The 26,237-nt window shown below is 39.4% G+C and overlaps 1 protein-coding gene across 1 annotated transcript in view; it reads right to left on the bottom strand.

Annotated features, from left to right (window-relative positions):
* Positions 1 to 2,583: 2,583 nt before the first annotated feature.
* The window catches only part of mapkapk2 (MAPK activated protein kinase 2), a 110,580-nt gene continuing 86,926 nt past the window's right edge, over positions 2,584 to 26,237 (bottom strand). The window contains exons 2-10 of the mRNA XM_003224011.4: positions 18,870 to 19,009; positions 14,771 to 14,835; positions 13,001 to 13,080; positions 10,062 to 10,188; positions 9,761 to 9,836; positions 7,211 to 7,335; positions 5,387 to 5,472; positions 5,165 to 5,245; positions 2,584 to 4,658 (exon numbers count right to left, since the gene is read on the bottom strand). Coding sequence (XP_003224059.2) covers positions 4,515 to 4,658; positions 5,165 to 5,245; positions 5,387 to 5,472; positions 7,211 to 7,335; positions 9,761 to 9,836; positions 10,062 to 10,188; positions 13,001 to 13,080; positions 14,771 to 14,835; positions 18,870 to 19,009 — 924 coding nt within the window. The 3' untranslated portion in view covers positions 2,584 to 4,514. The remainder of the gene's footprint in view (positions 4,659 to 5,164; positions 5,246 to 5,386; positions 5,473 to 7,210; positions 7,336 to 9,760; positions 9,837 to 10,061; positions 10,189 to 13,000; positions 13,081 to 14,770; positions 14,836 to 18,869; positions 19,010 to 26,237) is intronic.

The raw sequence follows: 26,237 nt of genomic DNA, 5'->3' as shown, positions 1-26,237 counted from the left end.
TGAATCATTGTTGGGGTCAAATATCATTTCCATACCATCTTGTAGTAGTTTTCCTTTATTTTAATTGATAAATTCTTAAGGTGTCTTGCTCTCCATGATTTTTCCCAGTTTCTTTCTCCTATTTTTATTCACAATTCTTCCTCCCATAATACATAATTTTTCTTAGGAAAGGAATACTCAGAAGTGGTCTTGCCACTTTCTTCCATTGAAATACAGTCTGGCTGCTCCTGCTTAGCTTCTGAGATCAGAATCTGGTATCTTTAAGGTATTTAGGTCACAGTACAAAAGTATGCAGATCCAAATGGCTAAAGGCTTAAGACCAAATTCCTAATGCTGTACCAGAATGCATTCTCTCACACTTTTTTAAACAAACCTATGAAGTACTGAGAAAAAAAAATGTGCATGTCAAATTATTCTAAATCTGTCAGCCAACAAGACTATGGAATAATTTCTAAGAACAATAAAATGCTTAGTGATAGCAAAAGAAGGGACAGGCATATGGGTTGAATATCCCTTATCCAAAATGCTTTCGACCAGAAATGTTCAGAATTTTAGATTATCTGTATTTAGAATAGCTGTATTTAAATGTACCTGAGATATCTTGGAAATGGGACTCAAATCAAAACAGGAAATTCATTTATGTTTCATATACTACACCTTGTACGCATATTTTAAAGGAAAGGTTTTTGTATATTTAAAAAAACACCAGCAAGTAAATTGTCACTATCTCAGCTACCTATGTGGAGAACTTTGGCTTTCTGAGCATTTCGGCTTTTGTATGTCCAGATAAGGGGCATAAATTTGCTTATATCCCAAAGTATATGTCAATTTTATTGGGATAATGGAGAAAGCACTAAGAATTGACTGGTTTGTAGTAAATCCCAGTTCTGTTCTGGGCCTTAGGGCTACTCAGGACTTTGCTTTAGTTCTCCACTATTTAGGTATCTCCAACATTGGATCACTGCAATGCACTCTCTGATAATCTGCTTCAAAGATGGGCTAGAACAGGCATGGGCAAACTCCCGGTGTTTTGGACTTCATCTCTCACAATTCCTAACAGCCTACTGGCTGTTTAGAATTGTGGGAGCTGAAGTTCAAAAAACCTGGAGGGCTGAAGTTTAGAAACATCAATTGCAGTTGTTAAAAGATTTTTGTAAAACTCCATCTTGAGACAAAATTATGTTTTCAATTCCATTACTTTCTTGCTTCCAGGATTTATGTCACTTAGCTTATTCTAACCTTTTCTGTCCTGAGGACCACATCTAATATTAGCAGAGGAACTACAAATGCATGTGAGCACCCTCATCTTTATTTCTGGCACACATTATGATGTTCAAGGGATACTGGGAAGTATTTAATGTGAAAACTATCACTACTAAAGCTGCCGTTATTCCACCCCTCTGATGAGAAGAAAACAGCAACTTCATAAGTAAGACTGCAAGATGTTTGAGGGCCCCCATTCTGCCTCTGCCAGATATGCCTTTTTTCATTATTAGTCATGGGGATAAAGGTGCCATTCAGAAAACCAGCTAACAAAACATTTCATTGCAGGGGAAAGTGGGTAGTCATGACCATTTTAGAGAAAGTTTGTAACCCTATAGCCAAAGTAAATAAATCAATTTTAAAATCAAAACATTTGAAGATAAAGATTTATAGGGACTGCTAGCTTTCATATAGATACCCCTGGAATATAATAATTTAAATATTTGCTCATGCCATCTCAGAATCTTTCAGGAGTGAACATGAGATATGGAGTATTTTTTGTGATTCCCCTTGACAGTGAAATACTTTTTCAAATGGAATCCATTACACTGTCTCCTGATTTCGCTTTTGCCAGATACCAAAAGATGTTTATGATGTTGAAACAAAATCTAATTTTCCTGTTTCAGGATTGCAATGCTTCATCTTTAAGCAACGTTTGTTTTCTCTGCTTTTTGGAACTTACTGTCAATTGTACACTTCTAGTTATAATACAAGATTTCATACTGATCTATATGCTGCTCTTGGTCTGCTATCTAAAATGAAATGAACAAAATAAATTATTGATGTTACTTTTGCTGATAAAGATGAAAATAACTACGAAGAGTCATCAAATCTAGCATATTTCCTAGCATTCTTTCCCTTCATCTAGAGCTGCACAAGAACAATCTCCCACTTGGGATTCTTAAATTCACCTGTTCAAGATACAGTGAAGTCTGGGTGCTGGCAGAAACAAGAGTGTGTGCAAAGAAAAGTAGTTACATCATAATTTGCATAGGTAGGTAGAAAAGAGCTGCTAACAGTGTGATTCTCCAGTGCAGTTCTGCTTCAATCCTATGTCTTTATTTAAACACAAGCTAAAGCTAAAAGAGCCACATGTTTGAATAACCTGCTTGTAAGCATCATTAGTATGTATATTTTGCAATCAATATTTGTGAAAAACTGAATTGTATTAAAATGTTTAAAAATTGGAAAGGGCTTTGATCGGACTCTTCTGCTCCAGACATCACCACCTTTTTTTCCACGAAAGCCGTCTTCAGCTCACTACCTGATGGTAACCCAAAACAGTATGGTTTCATTATAATGGATCATGCAAAAGTAGACTCTGTTGTATTAGGTGTCTTTAATCCAGAATGGAGAACGCAAATCAAATAATTTGTTTCAGCATGAGACACCAACCAAATAAAATTGAACCTTTTTTTACAAATGAAAATTCCATACAGTGTCTAAAATGTCACCTAAAAGCTAGACCTTTCTTTTAAAAAAGAAAAGAAAAGAAAGTGTGGATTTTTTTAAAAAACATTAAAATGCCAGTGAAACAAACATGGCAAACAATATTCATTCATGGACTAAAAATATACCAAAAGAGTCAGACAAATGAACTGACCACCAACATAGCGAGGCAATATTAAATGTTAAGGTACCTTTTACCTTTTTTTTGAAGAAAGTACTTAACCAAAAGTACTTAGAGTAAGCCTTAAGAGTGCTTGACTTCAGGCAGCTGTCTCCTAGTAGAAACTAGAGTAACGGCAGGAGTCTACAGCCCATACAGGTTCTATCTCATCTCCTTCAAATACCAGCTAAAGTCTTTTGGTTTCATGGGTAAGCCCTCTTACCATATTATTAACAGTTCTGCTACGTTGTCAAGATAACACCCAAAGACACCAAGGAGTCCACCCAATAAAGCCCTATTTTTAGGGTACTCCATCAGAGTGGGGAGATGACAAATAGTACCCACCGAAACCTCAAGCTATTTTGCAATGGGATGAACAGCTCTAATTTCAGCCTTTGTTGTGCATTCCAATGAGTTGTGGATTCTTGGAAAATATAAGTGGCTGTTCCATTATTGTTCCTTAATACAGCATCCAGTAGAAAAGGATTCATTGATGGGGAGGATGAGCCTGCCAACTGACCACAGAATTTTTAAACTGCACCAAGATTTAGACTTCTATGTTGAATGAGATGGTGATGAAACTGGGCAACAGGATATATGCTGGTGTAGTGCTTTGGGAAGGTCACCTCAGCTAGTGAAACAGAACAATCATCCATCACACAACAGCTTTCCGCCCCACTCACCCAAATTACCCTGAGATCATAACTGAATTCTGGGTGCATCATAGATTTGACAGCTACCCCTCAAAAATTCAAGAATACAAAAGTGGGGTGGGGCCTTCCTGTCTACACTTACACACATTTAATACACATCCTAGCACATTGTTACATACTATCCACAAAACTTACAATTAAGGGGGAAATAATCCTGTGCATACCCAGAGAAAGGGAGAAGTGAGGGAGATGGAGAAAGGAGAGAGGGAGGAAGGAGGAGAAAGAAGGGGGGAGGGAAGGAGAGAGAGAAAAGGCTTCCAGTTTAAAGAGGTATCTTGCATGTGGGACAATTGAGTATCTCCCAGGACCTGTAAACTGTACTTAAGGTCCAACTGCAAAGGAATGGTTACTGGTGTTTAATGAAGACCACAGTATCAACAATGCCTTTTCTTCAGGTGGCATTTCTTCAACAGCCTTGATTCTTCTTTTGATGCAAACTGATAGCCTTTAACTCTTAAAAATGACACAGTACTTAGCACATGACTCTGACTGTCTGGATTTCAGCTCTACAGTAGTGAGATCTATACATATACATATGTATATATGTATGTACGCGCATATATATATATATATATATATATATATATATATATATATCACCTTAAATATGCTGATCACAGGAATTTCAGTGTCTCTGGGGGGAGAAAAGCAGGAGATTTTAACCAATAAAAACCCAATTATTGAAAATATTTTCCCCTACAGGACAAAAATAAAAATATAATAATATTATGTATTGTACAGAGTGCAGCTGTCTCCTGTCTGACCCTAGATAGGTCAGAATCATGAGGGGCAGCTAAAAAAATAACTAGTCTGGTATAAAGATCTTAATTCCATGCGCTTGATATGACAGTCTTATCTCTGATTTGTTTAAAAAATATATAGATATAGTTATTGCTTTCACAACCACCGGGCTTGGCTCTACTGAGCTTTCAGTGAGGGAGTGCTGTAGGTTCAGGGGCAGTGGCTTTCTTCCGCCTCTTCATAAGTAATGGATTAGACGAGTCTTCAATTTTCTTAATCTTGATTTGTTCATAATCCACTCTCATGGTGGCCAAGGCACTTGTCATCTCCTCCTAAAAGTGCAGTAGAGAGGAAGATGTCTGATTAGTGACACAGAACTAACTTCCATGGTGCAGTGGAGATGAGTGCTGAGTTCAACTGTTAATTTCATTGAATTAGACCCATTAAAGGCATTTAGATACATGCTGACTTTCCAAGTTCAATGATTCTACTCTACTTGGAACTATCAACATAATTCAGGCTAAACTTTCAGCAAACTCATATAATGAAATATTGAAAATCCTATAAATCAGTTCAGCTCACACATGAAATCGTTTTAAGTATTCATCCACACAGAATAATAAGAAGTACTATACTATCATTGGCTCCTTCCCCAAATCACTGCCCAGATCCCATTTTTTTCTGTTTCCAAATTAGAAATCCTCAATACAAGAATTAGTCTGCATTTCTTATTGACTACATAGCTTTTTCATCCTCTCCTGAACAACGGTCAGCATCAAGTATTTGCCAAGGAAGAATCAGATGGAAATATGTGAGCTAAATCAGGCAGACAACTCACCTTGACATCTTCCCATAGATCTTTCTCTTCTTTCAAAACTCTACTAGTGTGCAGTGGTGTCTGTGGCACCTGCATTGACTGCTGCAGAGGAAAAATAATTTGGAAATTAGCCTCCACATGAAGATGCTTTGGATCATCTGTTTTTCTGTTTCTCACCCTAGACACCTGCATCTATTTCGGAGAGTTACCTTTTCCTGCCAGAAACAATAGCTAAATTCTTACCATGATCCAGGGATGATTCATGAACTCTGTTATTGTCATTCGCTGGGTTGGATCCGTTTTCAGTAAATTTCTAATCAGCTGTTTGACTGAAAGTAGAAGGAAATTGCAGCATTAAATGATACTTTCTGCGCCTGGACACCACATTCTAAAATTACAATCATCCTTCAAAATAGGAGAAATCCCAAAAGGAGTGGTATCATTTACACAGGGGAATGGATCTACCTGAAGTAGTACAGACACACATAAGCCACTTTTTATAATGGGGACCCACCCTGCATCTTACATCCAAGTATTTTTTTTAAAAAAAAAATAGGTATTCATGTGTGAAAAGGTCAGATCAGGTGAATCAGAAAGAGTTACTTTGCTTTTACACATGAGAATGCAAACCCAAGCCAATCTAGGATCCCCCCCTCTTGCTGGAAATACTTTTTTTTTTAAAAAAATGGGACAAATAAGTAATTACTTTTCCTCATGAGGAAGATTCCAAGATAATGTAGACAATTTTTACATATATTTTAACAATTTAACAAAACAGAGATTTAAAAATGTTTATGTAATCGCCCTTGTCCCCTACTTGTATCCATCCCTTTTCCACTATTTTCCCCTTTCCCCCCTCCCTCTCCCATTCACCCCCTCCCTCCAGGACCAGTCATATATATGTCTTATTAAGTTGCTTGCTATCTCTCTAGTGCAGTGAATCATTTTGATTCCATGTTTTTGTATTACGTACATGCCACATTCTTCCCATTCACCTCTTTATAATGATACCACTTCATCCTGGGGATTTATTTATTTATTTATTTGTTTATTGATTTCCTCTGTTTTTAAGTCCCACTTCAAAAGGGGTGTTTTTATAATTCTATTATTTTTCTCCTTTATTTATTATTTTTATTTTATTTACATCATTTATATTCCGCCCTTCTCACCCCGAAGGAGACTCAGGGCGGATCACATTACACATATTAGGCAAACATTCAATGCCTTTTTAACACAGGACAAAGACGAACAACATAGCTCCGAGCGGGCCTCGAACTTATGACCTCCTGGTCAGTGACTCATTGCTCTCCCTTCTGCGCCACAGCCCCGGGCTCCTTTTTAAAAGCCCATTAATCTTCTGACCAAGCTCCATCAAAAGCAAAAGTTATTTTGCTCTCTATGATAATACCTACATAATGAAAGCTTACACATCCAATTCTCTCTTAACTGTTATAGGGCTTTTCCTAAGCTCCCTTTTGACTTTTCTTCGTGTGGCACAATCTTGTATTTTTTAAGAAGTAATTTTCACCACACTTAAAGGGACTAGATTTCCTGTTGGTATGCATAGAAAGGATGGGTAACTTTTCTCCTTTGTCCATAGACCTCTTTTTCTAAGCGGTAAATCTAATAAGGAACACATCCCAGACGTAGGCAGGTCTGAGGTCAGTTGTGAATGGGCCACTTTTCTTTCTTCTCTGTTTTTTCTGCAATCCCCTGTTTCCCTTCCTTTTTTCCTCACCATGGAGAAGAAGCTTGGAAAAGGGAAAGATTGCATAGGTGAATTGATCATTTAAGAATGCAATCCTAATTAACATTGTAATTCACGTTTTGTATGGCAGAGGTGACCAATGTCTGAATGTTTGAGAGACATTTTCCCTGGACTATAGCAAGCTGCATTTATGTCTCACCTCCCAATGCCCTTCCTCCTAAAAACAACATCATAAAAAAATGTCATTTACAGTTGCTCAATTGTTGATTGCACATGTTCACTCTCAATACATATGTAGTTTTAAAACCATTTGTTAAATTCATTTTGCCTCCACCCTTTCCAGAAAAGAACATGTTTACCTTCTTCTGATACTTCAGACCACTCCGGATTTGGGAATTCATATTGACCCATCCGGATCCGTTTCTTCATGCCTGGAGAAATGGCCAGACCATGGTTGGAATAGAAGGGGGGATAACCACACAGTCTGCACAAAAAAGAAAAAGTCAGAGGACATGCAGAGGAGAATTCAGTTTGAAATGCCAAAACGATCTGATGTACATCTGTGGGGTTTTTTTAACTGTTCAATTTTGTTTACTAGTATTGCAAATACCAATTAGATAACATAGCCTATTGTACTTTTCACTGTATTAAGTGACGGAGGGACAATGCCGCACCAATAATGGAGTGCAAAATGGCTATGATATTGTTGTGACTCAGCTGGAACCTCAGATTTGACTCTGATGGGGATTATGGTATTCAGTTTCAAAATCAGGTTCAAAATGTCCCTGTTGTAGACGATGAGGAACAGGGAGTTTTTCCCACAGCAGGGAATGATGTTGATGATACTGAAACTAGCCAGGTGCAAATTGACTTGGAAAAGGAGGATAGTTCTCAATCTGATAGCAAGCTGGCTGACACTAACGAGCAGGCTGACCTTGATGAAGCAGGCGCTTTGGATCGAGCTGATGGTTTGGAATTCAGGGTTCAGAGGAGTGTGAGACTAGCAAACAAGAAGGAGGTCAGAGGCCAAAGAAATGCTTTCATGTTTTAAAAAAGGTATTAAAGCAATGTGTTTGGAGACAAACCTTTGTCAAAGCAACTTTTGTTCTACCAAGAAGCAAGCTCTCGTTTTCCTGGATTATCTTGCAGCCTATGTGTTCATGTTCTTGGGACTTTGTCATGCTCTATTGGGACTTTGTTTATTCCTTGTGATTTCTGGAATTATTCTCTATGGGTTTATTTTGCAACAATCTTTTGGAACTTTACTTTTGCTTTTAAAGAACTTTTTATCTTCTATTTTCTAATAAACTGAAAATACTTCAACCTGTGTGCATTTTGGAGTATATAGCAAGGTGAAGCTAATCTGAGGTGCAACAGATATGGCAGCAAAGTTGGCATTTTGGAAAATTAAGTAAAAAGGAGAGGAAAAAAGGAGATGAACTGAGAAGTGAGAAACTTAAGACATGAGAAATTAAACGTCCCTCCAGTTGTAGCTAACTCTAAATCTTATTATAATCTTTATTTATATCCTGCCTATCTCCCCATGGTGACTCAAGGCAGCTAACATCTATTCACACTAAACAGTTTTAAAACAGCAATGCAGAAGTTAAAAACAATTAAATAATTACAGTGTGGTAAAAGCAGAATTAAAATACAGCAAATATATTAAAATGGCCTTTAAAACTCATATCCACCCAATCCCATCCACCCTCCCCAGAGCCTCCCCTTACCCTTCCCTGTTGGCAGAGGAAGGTCTTGACCTACTTGCAGAAGGCCAGGAGAGATGGTGCCATCCTGGTTTCACTCGGGAGGAAGCTCCACAGCCTAGGAGCAGCCACCGAAAAGGCCCTCTCCCATGTTCCCACCAAGCTTGCTTGAATGGGTAGTGTGACCAAGACAAGGCCCTCCCAGTAGACCATAGACGTCTCTAAAGATGGCGATATCTTCTAAGTATCTTTGTGATGCACAGACAACTGGCACATTAAAATGTAATGCCATACTCCTTTAGACTGTGCTTGTGTATGTGTGAGAGTGTGTGCATGCATACTCAGTAAGATCCCCGTATCTGCAGAGGATATTTTTCCAGCTGGACCATGGTTGCCTGAAACTATAGACATCACCAAATGCCATTGAATTATCTGATTTCCAGGTGCAGCATGCAATAGAGATGCGCTGGAGGGCCTAGCATATTCCTAGGGACATTCAGTCATATCTGCAGCATTAAGTTACTGCAGTCCAGTTGGGAACATCCCCTATGTGGAAATACATTCTGTAGTAACAAGATTGCTTGTTTCCTTATGCCTTTAATATAGAATTGCTCTTGTGCCAACACAAAGGCAGTGCTGCTGCTTCCACTGTTTTTCACATATTTATTGTGTAAAAGGCTTCATGGTAACTTCTTGGGAAAGAATACCATAGAGCCATCTGAAGGATTTGGCAAATTTCTCGAGACCATTTTCTCCCAGAAGCAGGTAAGTGAAACCATGAATATGTGTTCAACATTTACAGGGGTCTTACTGTACATTACTTGCCATCTTTTGTACTGTTTCCTTGGGGCAATAATAAAACTTACATGCTAGGCCCGAGTTACATGCCCAAATACATCCCATTTTATTTCTGTATTCTAGCATTTGCTCCTGAGATGGAATGATGAGCTACCTTGGTATCCACTCCTTCTCAAAGTGCTTCCAGGACTGTTCCCAAACTGACTGAATAAAGAATGGAAATATGCTAAAGGTACACCCTCTTTGTTTTTTTGGTTTATTTTTTTTTACTTAATAGAATCCCAGAGAAGGGTCAGATCATTGGTGCCTATGTTCTGCAACTTCACCCTGCTGTGCGAACATAGAGAAATATACAATCAAGGTATCATGCCAAGCAGTACATCAAAGATGAGGCATCTTACTTACAAAATATACATGATGACACCAAGGGACCACATGTCACAGGACTTGTCGTATTTCTCCGGGCCTAATACTTCTGGAGCTAAAGAGAGGAGGAAAATGCATACTGCAGTCTCATATTGTAACCCATATGGTATTTTCAATACTATCACATGGAGTAAGTGTGGCGATTCGAAAACCACACTAGCTCACTGAGGCACACAAACACAGAATCAGTTAACTATCACTAAGAAAAAAGCTGATGGAAGCTAATTAATGTAGTGTCTCAAAAACTGAGAGACAGAATTTTCTCAAGCAATTTACTTACCTACGTAGTATGGTGTATAGCATGGCGTAGCTAAGGAGTTATGTGTGGTGGTTTCTTTGGCAAATCCAAAGTCTGTTAGTTTTAATACAGCATTCGGTCTTTTTGAAGTATATAAGAGGTTTTCTGGCTGCAAGAGAATAAGAAAAATCAGCTTAAAAGAACGTTTCTTTTTTCACCATTTTGAAAAGACTACCTCATGAGACAATTTAATATTAATGTTCCATTCATAGTACACATCAAAAATATGTCAATCTTGGATTAATTAATTTGTTATCACATTTTCCACTGCACTGCATACCCTATGGTAGACTTAAAACTACTTAGAAAGAACTAAAACACAAAACATGAAAGATAGCATGAAGAAGGCAGACTAATACACAATGAGCAGAAACAAACCAAAATAATTTTAAATGGTCTAGAGAAATGCAAAGGCCTTTGCTTGGCACTGAAAAGATGAAAGTCGTGCCAGATAAGCCTCCCTGGGGCGCTTGTTCCACCAAATGGATGCCACAATCGAAGAGATTACTGAATCTCAGAAGATCCCACTCATAGAGAGGCATTTATAATAACCTCCCAGGATCAGTTAGTCTTTTCCTTCTTGTTCAATGCCATAGACTTCCAAACCTGTGTCCTTTACATGTGTTGGAGTCAACTCTTATTATATCCAGCCAACATGGCCAACACCTCCGGAGAATCCCCTGTCGATGAAGGGTGATATATATCAAGATGGGCAAGGACAGAGTTGCTAGGCCACACCCCAATAAGCACATTGCCCATATTCTGAAGCTACAAAAAACGTACATTCATCCAACCAAACAGGGACCTTGTATTATATTAATTGACAGAACTGTGCATTTGGTGACATCCAAGTCAAGGGCAGAATCAAACTGAAGAAGATCTGCACCTCCTCAGAAAAGTGCTTCTGGATGGCATAACATGGACTCAATCATAACAAAAGAAAACAGTTTCTTGCCCACAAGTACTGACACAGAACTAGCTCAAATTAAATTATTTCATTCCTCAGGATCACAGATTTCCCTCACCTGTGTTCACATAGTGTCCGTAGTTAGTATATATTTTGATCTCAATAGGAGCTAAATTGGCTTTACCCAGTGGGAGTATGAAAAAAAACCCATGTTTTTTGATGCAGAAAAAAACCCCACATTTTTCCTAAACTGCCTCTATCATTGTTTTTTACTGACTGTGCTCTAATCAAATTCTTGTTAAATGTTTGTTCATGTATCAATTCCTGGTATAGCTCATCATTAGATTTCCATTATTTCTTTCATATAAGCATTGGCACTCCCTATGTAGATAATTACCTCTTTTTCTGCATTATTGGTTATTAATAAATTATTTAGATGTGGTATTTTGATGGTACTCTACTTCATTATACACAGATTCACTTTTGAATATTTTATTTATCAAATATGATCACTCTATTACTGATGGTCCTGTTTTGCTGGGAGTTTTATCTTATAAGACCTTTCACTTGATGTTTTCTTTAAAAAATACATGCAAGCGTGTGGTTTTCCTGGATAAGGGTTCAATAGAGAAAGGAACAGACATGATCAACCGTTAGATTGTGTGTACAATATCTATACGCGTCTGGCATGTTAATGATGTGTATTTCTGCTCTTTAAGAATACAAATATATCCCAACATGCATAAATAAATAGGCATCTCTGCATACGAATGACAACATGAATAGATGTTCATATACAATAGTGAAAGCAGAAACAATAGCAGCCTGTGGACTAAGTGGGGGTGAGACTCTGATGCAATGTTGGGTGAAGAGTTCCTCTCCCTTTAATCTATGAGCTGCTTGTGGTCAGAAGACAAAGAGGGCAGAGAAAATAACAATAAAACATACATACACACACATCCTTACACACATACTATTAAATGCTTATTATGTCCCTCTCTGTTTCAATATTAATAATATGGGAAAAAGAGATGTATGTAGGAGAGAATCATATATGCATTTGATATTTACTGTTGCAGGTCTACCCACTAAATAGATAAGCGGAGGGTAAGGGGAGGCTCTGGGGAGCATGGATGGGATATTGGGCAGATATGAGTTTTAAAGGTCATTTTAATGTATTTGCTGTATTTTCATTCTGTTTTTACCACACTGTTATGAATTGTTTTTTTAATTTTTGTATTTCTCTTTTTAAACTGTTTAGTGTGGATAGATGTTAGCTGCCTTGAGTCTTCATGGGGAGAAAAATGGGATGATGATGATGATGATGATGATGATGATAAAATAGCTCAGCTGAAAACAATAGCTTTGTATTCAGAACAGAAACACAGCAAAATATAACTCATAGCACTTGGGGAATTCTGTTCTGTGAGCACACACACCCCTTTTATATATTATTTTAATATGAGCTCACATGCTTATAATAATAGGAACACAACAACTGAGCTCAAGTTCCTAATCTAATTTCACGTCCTTTGAACAAAGAAGAACTTGTTTTCCTGATGAGGACTTTTAATGTAGGAGAGGGTGCATGCCTGGCCACAGACCAAATAAGGAATGGAATTAAACTACCGGAAGGTGATGTGCAGTTATGTAACAACCAAAGAAAAGGAAGCTTGCCAAGCCCATTACGCTTCCTCGGGAGCAGTGTATTATCCTTGTCAGAATTTAATTTTTACACTGTCTTCCCACTTTACTAGGAAGTCACTTTCTCTAAAAACCTTGCTTTTGACACCTGGGAATCTCTTCAGCTATGACAGAAAATACAACATGATCTTGCAAATAAGGATATCCCAAGGCCCATTTCTAATTTTAAAAGGAACTATATGATGTAAACCATCTAGAGTTCTTCCCAGAATTTGAGGAATCTTCTTTGATCATCATGAGCAGCTGCATAATTGCTGTGTTACAATATGGTTACAATGCAGCCTTTGCTCACATCTATTGCCAATAGTACCTTAACATCTCGATGTGCGATATTGATTGAATGTAAATACTGAATGGCTTCTCCAATGCTCTTCATTATTTCAGAAGCCTCTGTTAAAAAAAGAAAAGAAAAAATACATTTTTCTCATTTATTAAACAGGAAAAAGCTTTCACACACAAGACAGTGACAATAACGAAGACACAAAATTGACTGAGCACATTTCAGAGCAGAAGAAAATATTCCAAGATACGTGGAACTGCTACTAAAAGTGCAAGTCTCATGTAATGGAAAAGGAAAAAAGGAATATTACATCTGATTTCCATTTTCAGTGGCAGCTCCATGTTTCTTGTAATGTCTCTTCAACATCTAAACAAAATATACATTCTCCTGACATAAACACACAATATGTTTTCTTCTTTGTTCCACACTGTTGGCTACTGCTGGGATGGAAGGGAATATAAAGATCTATACAACTGATTAAGATACAGAGCTTGGAAAAACTACGTGTATGGATCACATATTCAGAATCCACTTGCCATTGTCATATTGACCACAGGAATTGGGAACTTTCCCAAAAAAGTTAACATTTCCAAGCTCTACAGGTTATGTGTCTCTGCACATAATCTTCATTTTGATTTAGTGCTATTCACACTTTGCTATCTTCCCAAACTAGCAAACGATATCTAAAGTACTTGCCCAGAATCAGAAACTAACTGAAATGCCCCTCCAGTGTGTGGGAATTCATTTTCAGCACTCATATGAAAGGACAAGATTAACTACAGACTGACCATTGAGACCACACCAGGAGCTTTGGCTAAGAGGAATCTAAAAAGCTTGTGAGTCTTCTGCAATCGTTTCAGTCAGAGGTAGGCAGAAGGTAGATCAAGATCTTGCTACATATCTCTAAGCAGTCATGCAAGAGTTACATGACAAGAGTGAAACAAGTCAGCTTGTTGTTCTGTAGCAACTCTGATGTAGATTTGTGCTTGCATTTTTGTTTATAATAATAATAATAATAATAATAAAACCTTATTTATTTATATTTCTTTTAATACTGCAGGATGCAATACAGTGTTCCCTCACTACTTTGCGGTTCACTTTTTGCAGATTCGCTATTTCACGGTTTTTCAATAAACTCTAAAAGACTATTATAAATAATAAAAAATTACAATTTACAGCCTAAAGAACGGGGAAGGAGAAGCCAAAGGGAGAGAAAAGGAGTCCAAGCAGCAACGGGAGGAGAAGGGAGGCAATTTATCAACACACGATTGGTTGATAAAGACTTAAAATAGTGTATAACTACTAAAATAATGTATAAATATTAAAATAAATATAGTGTCCCTACTCCACGGATTTTCACTTATTGCGGGTGGTCCTGGAACCTAACCCCAGCGATAAGTGAGGGAACACTGTACACACACACACACACACACATATTTTAGTGATTGTCCTTACACCTATTCTTTTTATGGTTATGGGTTTCAAATCCTGCACCAACTTATTACATCATAATCTACTCCTAAGTTACTATTTCCTACCTAGCACTTTTTATGGATCTAGGGGTTACTAAAAAAATCAAACAAAACAATGTTGATCCAACAAATCTGAAGTCTGTCGACACTTCATCTAAATCATGTCACATTAGATTGAATATGAACTGAGTTATTGCCTTAAATACAGTCATTTTGCCAAAAGTCATACAATACAATCTTCAAACTCAGTTCCATAGGCAATGAAACAAAACCACTCACACAGTAAATTCTTTTTACGCTTTAAGACATATGTGGTATCCCTTCATACCTCTTTCTGTGAAAGCTTGGTCTCCTCTGTCTTGAATTCGACTGAAGAGTTCCCCACCATCCAAGCTAGAAGTAAAAAAAGTACTATCACAATAAAAGTTACTGATGCGGCAAACTATAAAACTGTCAACACATTTTTATTCTCAGGGCTCAAGTTCTGTCTTCTCTTGGACTTTGTATCATATCTAAGATCTTGGGGTTCAGACTATCTGAAGAAGGAGCGTAGTGGTAAAAACCATCAGCACATATCTCAATATGACTGTGACTACCAAATACTGGGATATCCAAAGTTCAAGTAAAATTAACCACAGCACTGAAAACATGCTCAGACCTCCTCCAACCAATACCAGGGACAAATTAGAACAGCAATGAAGATGTAACTAACCCCCTGTATTTGGATTTCAAATGAACTATCTATTCATTAGTCTTGTTGTCCATGCCACAAAATACAACAAAATCCAGTGTCCACAAAACAGTGATAACTTTATGAGGAAGCTGACTTCTTCATCAGGAAAATATGTTAAAAATCATAAAGGAAACAAACGTGATGGTGCTAAAAGACAAAAGCCTACATTTTGGCTCTTAAATGGGACAGGGCCTTCTCTGAAGCCAAAATTAATACTTGGGACAAAATGTAGGCCTATACGTTTGAATAGTTTTGCCTCTTGAAGAAACCAGTAAAGGTACAAAAGCTTGCATGATGTAAACAGGAAGTGTTGGTAGGAGACAATTTTGCAATCAGCTTTCAGAGGTTTCAACTCGGAGAAGGTACTAACAGTATATGCAGTGTTAGCAGGTGGCTTCCATGTTAGTGAGGCAGTGAATCAGCTTGGGGTTTCAGTCTGAATTTTAAAAAAGCTATCCAAAGTGCTAGGGACATCTCCCGGAGTGGATTCACTATCAACTGAAAGAGAAGCTATCAACAGTATGACGGACTAATTGCATTAAACCTAGTGCCTACCATGGTATCAAACATAATAAATGGACTAACTCTGTGAGGCAGAGGTAAGAGATACAGTGTCCATTGTGATCCTGCTTCTATCTGAGGGACAGTTACCGTATTTTTCGCTTTATAAGACGCACTCCCCCACCCCCCCAAAATAGAGGGAAAAAGTCAGTGCGTCTTATAAACGCAATCTGCGTCCAGGAAGGGAGAATGGGGCGATCGCGGCACAGATCGCCCCATTCTCCCTTCCTGGACGCGTCCGCAGATCGCCCTGGCCTGGTGCAGACTCATCTCCTCCTCAAGGCCAGGGAGGAAGCGGAAGCCTCAGGGACTGGTGAGAGGCGCGCCTCTCTCGCCGACTGAGGGCCTGCTGCTCCCACGGCCGGCCGGCCTGCCTTCCCTCCCTCCAGCCCCACTGGGCTCTCTCACCAGGACGGCCTTATCCTGCTCGGTGACCCGGCTCCGCCGCTTGCGCCCGAACAGATTCCCCAGGCCCTGCCCGCCTGGGCCTACGCTGGCCCCGCCCAGCCCTCACTACGGCGCCCGCCGGGGCTCATGCTTCTGGGCAGAACGCGGACGCCGGGAAGAGGCGCCCTGGCAGGGGAGCACGGAACACAGAGATAGGAACGAAGCGGAGAGAGACGCGTCACGTGTATGGCAAGGATACTTCCGGGTTGGCCATCCGGTCAGAAGAGTGAAGCCTCCTCTCCAAAGATGGGCCCAATTACACTGCCCTATCCATGCATGATATGGTCAACGGCCAGCCATGGGTACATTTCGCCCCTCCAGGTGTTTTGGACTTCAACTCCCACAATTCCTATTAGGCTGTCGAAAGCTTTCAAGGCCGGAATCACTGGGTTGCTATGAGTTTTCCGGGCTGTATGGCCATGTTCTGGAAGCATTCTCTCCTGACGTTTCGCCCACATCTGTGGCAGGCATCCTCAGAGGTTATGAATGTGGGAAACTATGCAAGTGGGATTTATATATCTGTGGAAGGTCCAGGGTGGGAGAAAGAACTCTTGTCTGTTGGAGGCAAGTGTGAATGTTGCAATTGACCACCTTGATTAGCATTGAATCCTCCAGGCAGGAAGCAGCTAGACTTTGAAATGCAAGGCTATTCAGTGCTAATCAAGATGATCAGTTGCAACATCCACACCAGCCACAAACAGACAAAGAGTTTTTTCTCCTAACATTCCCCTCTTGCCTAGTTTCCAACAGACTTCACAAGCTCTGAGGATGCCTGCCATAGATGGAGGCGAAATGTCAGGCGAGAATGCTTCTGGAACTGTAGACCCATCTCAGTGCAGTGTAACTGCTTTATATGAGTCTACGCTGACCATACAATGCTGCTCCAAACTGCATTACATGGCAGTGTATCTTGTGGCAGATGTCTGTGAAGGAAAAGCCCCCATCTTGGCTTGAAAAGGGCATTTTATTATGCCTGCCCAGCTTCCTATCAATCACTGAGCCAGAAACACTGTAAAACCAAATGTTATTTACAATATAAAGAGATGGCACATAAGGTAGTGAAAAGCAATAGATGATGAAACTAACAGTAATAATTTATTTATCTTTCAGAAGCAAATGGAGAATACAGTTATTGTGTATAAAAAACGACAAAGTATAAATTTGGCATTATACTAAATGCCCTTTGAGCAATAGCTGCCTCTGGGGTTGCTATGAGAAGGTCCTCCATTGTGCATGTGGCAGGGCTCAAGCTTCATTGTAGTAGGGGGTCTTTTCCCCATTTTCCTCCTCTGAAAACTAGGTGCGTCTTATCATCAGGTGCGTCTTATAAAGCGAAAAATACGGTACATGCAGTAACACTGGAGGAATTCAATCAATTAGCTATGGGGGGCATAATTCTATTTCATGCCATTTGCATCTACATGAGAACCATTGGATGGATGAATTGGGTGTCAGAAGTTTGCTGATAATAGCCAACTGTCATTAGAGTTGGGTGAGATTGCTGAGGTGCTGGATTCGGGTTTAGATGGCTCAATGACAGTCAAAAATAGAAGATGAATTCTAATATGATAGTGGTCTTGTGGATAGGAATTATCATATCTAACAACCCAGAATCTCTCTTTGTCACGATGGAAGACCAGGCAGACCTGTGCAGTTAGAACAACAGACAGAAACTCCATTGGTAATAGGAACATCATATAAAAAATACATGGCACATTGTGTTGGCTCCAATTAAACCACCAGCCTAACTGCAAAATGCTAGTAGTGCTTTTCAAAATTCTAAATTAATTTAGATCTCTATCCTTAAGGAAGTACTTCTTCCTGTATGTACCTGTCTGATCATAAAATATGTGAAAGACAGATAACTTCTCTATGGCTCACTGTTAAGAGCAAACAACCACATGGAGAGATGGGTCATGGCCTTTTAAAAACTTTTCAAAACTGGCTATATTTCAAATGTTTTGTATGTTACTTTGTATATATTTCTTCAAAAAGTGGATTATACATGTTTTAATAAATAAATAACAAAATAATCCTACAATCCCCAAAATTAAGGAGAACAATAAACTTATTTAAAATGACATTATCATTAAAATCTAGAATTTTAACCTAGAAACTACCACTTGATATGGTTATATTTTCACAAGGAAATTGGTCAAACATTCCAGATTTTTATAAGGATTTTGTTGACTAGTAGAATGACAGATGGGCTTACATAGGATTGTTTTTAGGGAGAAAAAAATGTATCGATAGTCTGAAAGCATGATTATCCAAGCCATTTTTGTAGTTAATGTTTTCAATATATCGTGATATTTTGGTGCTAAATTCGTAAATACAGTAATTACAACATAATATTACTGCGTATTGAACTACTTTTTCTGTCAAACTTGTTGTAAAACATGATGTTTTGGTGCTTCATTTGTAAAATCATAACCTAATTTGATGTTTAATAGGCTTTTCCTTAATCCCTCCTTATTATCCAAGATATTTGCTTATCCAAGCTTCTGCCAGCCCGTTTAGCTTGGATAAGTGAGACTCTACTGTAAGTGGATGAGTACTGAACAAAGTCACCAACAAGCCCCCTGTTATTTTGACTTCTGAGTGACTCCAAGGTTTTAAGGTGTGAGTAATGCCCAAGAAGGGTAAAGAGCACTGTTTGCTTCATCCCAGAATCAGCAATACTCACCATTCCATGACTATGAGAAGACATTTTCGACCCTGGTAAAGGTTTTCATAGACATCTATAATCTTCACTATATGAGCACACTGAGATGCCCTCCAGTGGAGCTCCACCTCCCTGCGAGCTTTCGGACAATCTTGTAGCATCTAGAAATTGAAAGGTAAAAGGAAGTGTAAGTCTTTTTCCTATCCTTGGCTTCAGCTAGCCCAGCTGTTTATGTAAACCTTTAGATTAATAATTAACATTTTAATCAGGATCCCTGATCTACTGTAGGAGAAAATCTGTTTCACAAGAAGATGATACATAATTCAGATTTCACACAATTTGTCAAATGAACATATGATTTACAAATGTCCACATTTGCCACATTCACAACTGTGAGACACATCAAAATTTGTTGCTTATTCGTTCAGCCACTTCCAACTCTCTGTGACCTCATGGGCCAGCCCACGACAGAGCTCTGTCGGCCGTGGCCACCCCCAGCTCCTTCAAGGTCAAGCCAGCTGCTTCAAGGATACCACCCATCCATCCATTCATCTTGCCCTTGATTGGCCCCTCTTCCTTTTTCCTTCTATTGTCAAAATACCAATTTTATAAACTGGGAAACGTGGCAAAGTTCCCAAGATCCAGACCAAGTAGGCATTTTACAGATGACAAGGCATTTGAACACAGGTTTCTTGGGTTGGAGGATAGTACACAATACTGGCTCTATGGACTCACTTTTGTTTAAGCTAATGTTATAGTCTATAACAGAGCTTCTCAAACTGTGCTCCTCCGGATTTTTGGATTTCAGCTCCCACAATTCCTAACAGCTGGTAAGCCAGCTGGGATTTCTGGGAGCTGAAGTCCAAAACAACTGGAGGAGGACAGTTTGAGAAACACTGGTCTAAAACTGTAAAATACACCTGTAACATAACCCTCTCACCTGTGTATCAGCACATTCATGAAAAGTGATTAACATATGATGCATGAACAAGTTCTAATTCCATTATTGATGTTTAACATTCCACATCATCTTTAGATTTGCCTTTTGGATATAGCTACATGGGCTGCATGTCCATTTCAAAGTGCTGTTTATGAATTATATGACTTGGTCCCTTCCTGACGATCCGTATTTCCCTTCATAAGCCTGTCCAAAGTATAATAATCTTAACTGGCTAGGGCAGGATTTTTAATGGTGTCTGCTGTAATATTACTACAAATGTGGTATTAATACTTTTAAATCAATGTTTTAATTTGACTGTTACTTTATTTTTTTAATTGTGCATTATATGTTTTGTTTAAAGTTCTCTTGGGTCCCATATTGGGAGAAAGATGTGATATAAATTAAAAATAAGTAAATGGGTGAATTTCCCAGCCCTACTGACCTCCATCCTATCCCCCACCCCATTACTCCAACACCGCACATTCAAAACAGACACCACAAAAGACTAGTGAAGGCTGGTCAAAGCCCTGAGATCTTCAAGAACATGCAGAGATTTGAATTAGCTTTGTCACAAGACAAGAGTACAGTGACAATTCAAGAAACTTTCAGAGGACTCTGTCTTTGAAAACTTTAAGCATTTCCAGGATATAACTCAAACAACTCTGCCATCTTCTGGTGAAGGGATGCAAACCAGACTTTTTGGTCTAGGGCTATAAGACTCCAAATGTATGTCATCCACAGTCAAAGGGTTGTGCCAGACACGAACGTTCTGGCATTAATGTAATCTGGGTAATTAAGATGCTTACTTCAGTCCAAAAGACTTGTTACGCTATCAATTCAAGGGACATTTAAAAGAGCATTTAGTGAACGCATTACTTGTGTAAGTAAAATAACAGAGGGAAAATGATTCAAGCTCATTATAGCAAACAAGGCAACAAGATGCAAAAGCACCCAGGGTTTCTTTGCCTTTTAACTAGTGAGCAGAAGAGAGAATTTCAGCTAATATAGTTTGTCATACATGCAATATTTGCTTAACTTCCATTTTCAAGTTGCCTCTCAACAGTGCAGAATTCTGAAAACTCAGTGGTGAATTTGAAAGATTGAACCCCCTAATGGTCTCCTTCTAACCATGCCTTGTAACCTCATGGGCAAGAACCTATTTGATAACACATCAGTTATCCGACCAACTGTACAAGTTTGATAGAGGGAAGCAGCTTGTTTCATCTCCTCAAACTATTTCTTGAAAGAGGATGTCCAATCTATGGAAGGGGAACCATGTGCAGGAGCCTTAGCTTCTGCTTCAAAGCTTCCAAGGAGCCATGATTTGGTAAAAACAGGAGAAGGATGGGGGTCAGAGAAGGGGAGTCATGGAACTACCTCTCTAACTTCCCCTTAATTTAAGTATTTCTTGAAAATCTAAAGATTAGCAAGGCTTTTCCATATAAGGTGAGCAATAGCAATAACATTTTAAACCTCTGTTTGCTTATTTGGAAAGCTAACATTAACAAAGAATTAGAAGCAATAACTAGCTTCCACTGAGAACATAAAAATAGTTCTGGACACTAATAAGCAGGAAATATCATCATCATCATCATCATCATCATCATCATCACTTTATTTTTGTACCCTGCCTCCATCTCCCTGAAGGGACTTGAGGCGGCTTACTTGGAGCCAAGCCCAAATGACACAGTTTAAAATGTAATACATTAAAATGCATAACAACAATATAAGACAAAATAAAACAACATTATAATAATATATAAATAGGCATCAAACCAACAACCAATATCCATTTCACTTTATCATCAAGGGTGGGTGGACTAGTGCAACAATAATTTAAAGGATAGGCTAATGAGTAAAGTGCATAGGTCATATGGCAGCAGTGAGGATAAGAGCAATACTAAAGTGCGAGGACAGATTTTTGGCCCTATCTAGGGCTAGCTATCTAGAAGATTGCCTACTCAAAAGCACAGCGGAACATCCATGTTTTTAACTCTTTGTGGAAAGTGGACAGGGAGTGTGCTAGCCTAATCTCCTGGGGGAGGGAATTCCAAAGCCGAGGGCCCACAACCGAGAAGGCCTTCTCTCTTGTCCCCACCAGTAGTACCTGAGATTGAGGTGAAAACGAGAGGAGGGCCTCTCCAGAGGATCTTAAAGATTGCGCAGGTTCATAGGGTAAGATGCGGTCATGAAGATAGGCAGGTCCCGAACTGTTTAGAGATTTATAGGTAATGACCTGTATCTTGAATTGGGACCAGAAACTTATCGGCAGCCAGTGGAGCTGTTTAAACAAGTGGATTGGCTGCTCCCTGTAAGTTGCTCTGGTTAACAGCCTAGCTGCCGACCATTTCACCAACTGCAGTTTCCTGGCTGTCTTCAGGGGCAGCCCCATGTAGAGTGCATTACAGTAATCCAAACTTGAGGTAACTAAGGCGTGGACCACCATGGTCAAGTCAGACTTCTCGAGGTATGGTTACAGCTGGCAAACCAGCTTTAACTGTGCGAAGGCCCTCTCAGCCACCACCGACACCTGAGCATCAAGCGTCAGCAATGATTCCAGAAGGACCCCCAGACTGCGGACCTGTGTCTTCAAGGGGAAGTGTGACCCCATCAAGCACAGGTTGCCACCCTATACCCCGATCGGCCGAGCGACTGACATGGAGGGCCTGTGTCTTGTCAGGATTAAGCTTCAGCTTGTTGGCCCTCATTCAGCCCATCACAGCAGTTAGGTACTGGTCCAGGATCCAGGGGGCTTCCTTGGAAGTAGGTGGAAAGGAGTAGTAGAGTTGAGCGTCATCTGCACAGAAAGAAGTCACTTGCTATGCAATGGTCTCCTGTGCAAACCTCTAAATATATTTTGGATGACAACTTCATTGTAGGGCCTATTCTCCCATCCAGTGGCAGAGATTAACCCACATGTCTGGTGCCCCAAACTACAGCATGACCTACTTAACTTTGTCTCTAACTAACAAGGCTGAGGACAGATTAGGATCAAGAAGGTCCGGGTTCAAATTCCTCACTTAGCCATGAAATTCAACTAGGTATCTTGGGTCAGTAGTTAGAATATTCTGTATAACCAGACCACACTTTGAAAAATATTATAATCTGTCTGAGTCCAGATTGCAAATGAGTTCTGGCCAAAAGCCCATTCAGTCCCACGTCCTATTTCCACACAATGGTCAACCAGATCCCCATGGGAAACCCACAAGGCAGACATGAAGGGAAGGTCACTTGGTCATGTCTCTTTAAACCATTGTACATTTCTCTCAGTGACTTAATCCCAAAAGTGGTGAACAAATTCATCCAAGACAAAGCTAATTTTCATCAGAAGTGTCTATGGTGGTGGTCATCAACCACAGTTTTTGGCAACAAATTCCACAGTTCAACGATACATTTTTTGAACTTTGGGTACTATTACATCTCTACACTCTCTTTTCTCTGAATGCTCTTAACATTCGGCTTCAGCGTAGGCTTTAGGGTTTTAGTACTGCAAGAGAAAAAGAAATAATTTCTCTGTTTTCTTAATAACACAGCCTTCCTCTGTCTGGTACAGTGAACTCTCCAGATTCACAGTGTTCATAGGAATCTCCAGGAATTGCAAATAGTCATCCCCCATCCCATATTAGTAAATAGCGGCAATGTGAACATGGGTGCATTGAAAAGTGTGCACTTAAGTTGTTGCCATTTAACAACATGGATCATGATCACCTGCATTTTGCATATCCATAGCAGATTCAAGAACCGAACCCCTGCAGATACATGTACTTTCCAGATATAGTAGACTGCAACTCACATCAACAGCCATTTGATTTTGGATTCTGTGGAGTGTAGTTCAATGAATACCAGATGCTGTTGGCTATATTTCAAAGGAAGAAGCTGGCAAATATATGTTCTTTCTGTAAGAAATTCCCTGGGTCTCCCATAAGTTGACAGGTGATATGAAGACGAGCGTGCACGCGCACACACACACACACACACAGTACAATGTAAATTGGGGGGAGGGTGCTTGATTAGAGAAGGTTGCTCTGTCACATCCCTCCATTCTTCTTTTCTTTTCTTTCTTTTTTTTGGGGGGGGGTGGGTGGGTGGGTAGAAATCTCAAATGTTTTCCAAACATGATCAACACATCTCCACTCCCACCTCCAGACCATTTTAGAAACCCTTTTATGGATTATTAAAATACAGAACAGTAGAGTCTCGCTTATCCAACATAAACGGGCTGGCAAAACGTTGGATGAGCGAAAATGTTGGATAATAAGTAGGGATTAAGGAAAAGCCTATTAAATGTCAAAGTACGTTATAATTTTACAAATTGAGCACCAAAACATCATGTTTTACAACAAATCAACAGAAAAAGCACTTCAATACATGGTAATGTTATGTAGTAATTACTATATTTATGAATTTAGCACCAAATATCACAATATATTAAAAACATTGATTACAAAAACATTGACTACTAAAAGGCCAACTGCATTGGATAATACAGAATCATAGAATCATAGAATCATAGAATAGTAGAGTTGGAAGAGACCACATGGGCCATCTAGTCCAACCCCCTGCTAAGAAGCAGGAAATCGCATTCAAAGCACCCCCGACAGATGGCCATCCAGCCTCTGCTTAAAAGCCTCCAAAGAAGGAGCCTCCACCACGGCCCCGGGGAGAGAGTTCCACTGTCGAACAGCTCTCACAGTGAGGAAGTTCTTCCTGATGTTCAGGTGGAATCTCCTTTCCTGTAGTTTGAAGCCATTGTTCCGTGTCCTAGTCTGCAGGGCAGCAGAAAACAAGCTTGCTCCCTCTTCCCTATGACTTCCCTTCACATATTTGTACATGGCTATCATGTCTCTCTCAGCCTTCTCTTCTGCAGGCTAAACATGCCCAGCTCTTTAAGGCGCTCCTCATAGGGCTTGTTCTCCAGACCCTTAATCATTTTAGTCGCCCTCCTCTGGACGCTTTCCAGCTTGTCAACATCTCCCTTCAACTGTGGTGCCCAAAATTGGACACAGTATTCCAGGTGTGGTCTGACCAAGGCAGAATAGAGGGGGAGCATAACTTCCCTGGATCTAGATGCTATTCCCCTATTGATGCAGGCCAGAATCCCATTGGCTTTTTTAGCAGCCGCATCACATTGTTGGCTCATGTTTAACTTGTTGTCCACGAGGACTCCAAGGTCTTTTTCGCACACACTGCTGTCAAGCCAGGCGTCCCCCATTCTGTATCTTTGATTTCCATTTTTTCTGCCAAAGTGAAGTATCTTGCATTTGTCCCTGTTGAACTTCATTTTGTTAGTTTCGGCCCATCTCTCTAGTCTGTCAAGATAGTTTCGGCCCATCTCTCTAGTCTGTCAGAACACTGGATAAACAAAGGTTGGATAAGTGAGACTACTGTAATTAAAACCATAAGCAAGTGAGCAGTCACCTTATTATTTGATAGGCATATGGCATGCCTCTTCTTGAATAAAACTATTTTGTTTTTTCCAGTAGGAGGAGCTCTGTGTCTCAAACAAACTCACTTTCCCTTCCCCAGAAAACACTTATCAACCGCACTACTTACATTTGTATGTAGCTAACTGTCTATTACCCTGTTGGGAGCACAAACAAGGCAGTGTTAATTATATGCTGCACACTTGTAAATACAGACCATTAAGGTATCTGAATTTGAAGTTGTTGTCGTCTGCCTAATGGAGTTTAAATTGGACCCAAATCTCTTTGCTGCTCACATCCCTGGGTTTTGCTGTTTATATGTAACAGCAACCCACAGAAAAGCAGTTCTACACAACTTAAGACATTACATTTTTTAAAAGAAAACACCCTCTCCCACACAGCTCACAAGGAAAAGTGGCCTTGTACACAAAAACAAATTAGATACGTGACCAGAAAAAAGTCATATGACACTGGGATACAAAAGCCACTGCATGAAATATTGTATTAAATTAGGGAAGAAGTTCATCTATCAACTGAGAAGACTGGCATAAATTACAAAAGAAACTTTTCAAAGTGCTATCAAAATTATATAATTCTCTTAAACTAAGATGAATAAATTTCCTGGCATTTATTTTATGACCCTGGAATTTCAGGCTTGAATAAAAATGTGCCAATCTCTTATGTACTCTCGATTCTGAAAATAAACAATTAATTGCAGGATTTTGTGAAGTTTGTGTATTGTTTGCCTAGTCAAAAATGAAAAATGTAAGGTGTATATGTGTTTTGGCTAGACATGTGGACAAATATACACATTTATGCAGAGTCAGGTCTGGAATTGCAGAGTTTCCCTTACTCATTTCAGAGCCATCAAGATTTTTCTTAAAGGTCTATAACAGGAGTCCCCAAACTAAGGCCCGGGGGCCGGATGCGGCCCTCCAAGGTCATTTACCTGGCCCCCGCCCTCAGTTTTATAATATAATATTTTTATATCAGTTTTAATAATATAATATATTGTATATACATATA

This window comes from Anolis carolinensis, chromosome 4 (genome assembly GCF_035594765.1).
Source record: "Anolis carolinensis isolate JA03-04 chromosome 4, rAnoCar3.1.pri, whole genome shotgun sequence".
NCBI classification, from domain to species: Eukaryota; Metazoa; Chordata; class Lepidosauria; order Squamata; family Dactyloidae; genus Anolis; species Anolis carolinensis.
Note: the sequence above shows the minus strand (reverse complement) of the source record. Positions and strands in the feature narration are given on the sequence as shown.